Source organism: Physeter macrocephalus, chromosome 7 (genome assembly GCF_002837175.3).
Source record: "Physeter macrocephalus isolate SW-GA chromosome 7, ASM283717v5, whole genome shotgun sequence".
Taxonomy (NCBI): Eukaryota; Metazoa; Chordata; class Mammalia; order Artiodactyla; family Physeteridae; genus Physeter; species Physeter macrocephalus.
Genome location: NC_041220.1, coordinates 74315163 through 74316765, shown reverse-complemented (window position 1 = coordinate 74316765; position 1603 = coordinate 74315163). Strand labels below are relative to the sequence as shown.

The 1603-nt window shown below is 46.8% G+C and overlaps 1 protein-coding gene across 1 annotated transcript; it reads right to left on the bottom strand.

The window, feature by feature from the left end:
- Positions 1-859: 859 nt before the first annotated feature.
- Positions 860-1336, bottom strand: LOC112062069 (AP-2 complex subunit alpha-1-like). The gene has a single exon (XM_055085752.1). It carries the CDS (start codon positions 1334-1336, stop codon positions 860-862), a length of 477 nt encoding a protein of 158 aa, XP_054941727.1.
- Positions 1337-1603: the final 267 nt, after the last annotated feature.

Genomic DNA, 1603 nt, shown 5'->3' with positions numbered 1-1603 from the left:
CCAGTTTTCCCAGCACCACTTATTGAAAAGGCTGTCTTTTCTCCATTGTATATTCTTGCCTCCTTTATCAAATATAAGGCAACCATATGTGCATGGGTTTATCTCTGGGCTCTCTATCCTATTCCACTGAACTATATTTCTGTTTTTGTGCCAGTACCATACTGTCTTGATACTGTAGCTTTGTGGTATAGTCTGAAATCCAGGAGCCTGATTCCTCCAGCTCCGTTTATCTTTCTCAAGAGTGCTTTGGCTATTTGGGGTCTTTTATGTTTCCATACAAATTGTGAAATTTTTTGTTCTAGTTCTGTGAAAAATGCCATTGGTAGTTTGATAGGGATTGTTGAATCTGTAGATTGCTTTGGGTAGTATAGTCATTTTCACAATGTTGATTCTTCCAATCCAAGAACATGGTATATCTCTCCATCTGTTTGGATCATCTTTAATTTCTTTCATCAGTGTCTTGTCTTAGAGTTTTCTGCATACAGGTCTTTTGTCTCCTTAGGTAGGTTTATTCCTAGGTATTTTATTCTTTTTGTTGCAGTGGTAACTGGGAGTGTTTTCTTTTTTTTTTTTTCTTTTTTTCTGGAGGGCTGTCACCGACATAACTTAAGGTTATCACCTCTTCTTTACTAGATGTCAAAGGTCAATCAGATAGACATCCCACTGGCTTTGTTGGGAAGCTGCCTTACACTGTTGAGTCACTTTGGTGAGATGACAAGAGACAACCATGGGGCTGCCACTGGAATCACAGTGGTGCCAAGCCTGGCTGGGAGACCTTGGGCAGGTGACAGAGCCTCTCTGACCCTCAAACTTGGTTGGGTCTTGTCTACCCCATCCCCCCACCTGGGTCCCCAATGCCTCACCCAGCCACCAAGATGTGAGGGATGTCAGTGGCAAAGGCCTCGCCCATCTCACGGCTGCCCACATTGGCGATGCAGTGCAGGGCCAGGCACATGAAGGTGGGGTTGCGGCTGGCTAGGTTGTTCTTGATGGCGTTGTTGATGAGCTGGATCAGCTCCGAGTTGGAGTTCACCAGCACCGAGATGAACAGGTAACCTATCTGCTTCTCTGTGTACTTGTTGTAGCTCAGCAGGTTCACGGCCTCCATGTGCCCAAAGTTGATGTTGTGGCCGAGCAGGAAAATGAAGAGCAGTTTACACACATAATTTTTCTTGCTGTAGCCATCCAAGGCTTTGTCCCCTTTGAACTTGGAGTGGATGTTGGCCAGTTCCTTGTTGATTCTCTTAATCTCCGCCTCCTTGCTCTTACAGTTCCGGATGTTGGAGATGAACACGGCGAGCCCCTGCATCCCATCGCGCTTAGACACGGCTGGCATGATGGTGGTGGTGTCGGCTCCAGGCCTGGCCAGGCAGGGCGCAGCACAGCGGGGGCTGGCAGGCGGGGACCGGGAGGGTAGGACCCCAGGCAGTGCCGAGGAGCTGAGCCGGCCAAGGGGCTGGGAGTGTTTTCTTAATTTCACTTTGATTTTTTTGTCATTAGTGTATAGGAATGCAAGAGATTTCTGTGCATTAATTTTGTATCCTGCTACTGTACCAAATTCATTGATTAGCTCTAGTAGCTTTCTTGTGGCGTCTTTAGAATT

Coding starts and splice junctions, on each gene's coding strand:
- LOC112062069 (XM_055085752.1), bottom strand. CDS start 1,336: ATGCCAGCCGTGTCTAAGCGCGATGGGATGCAGGGGCTCGCCGTGTTC.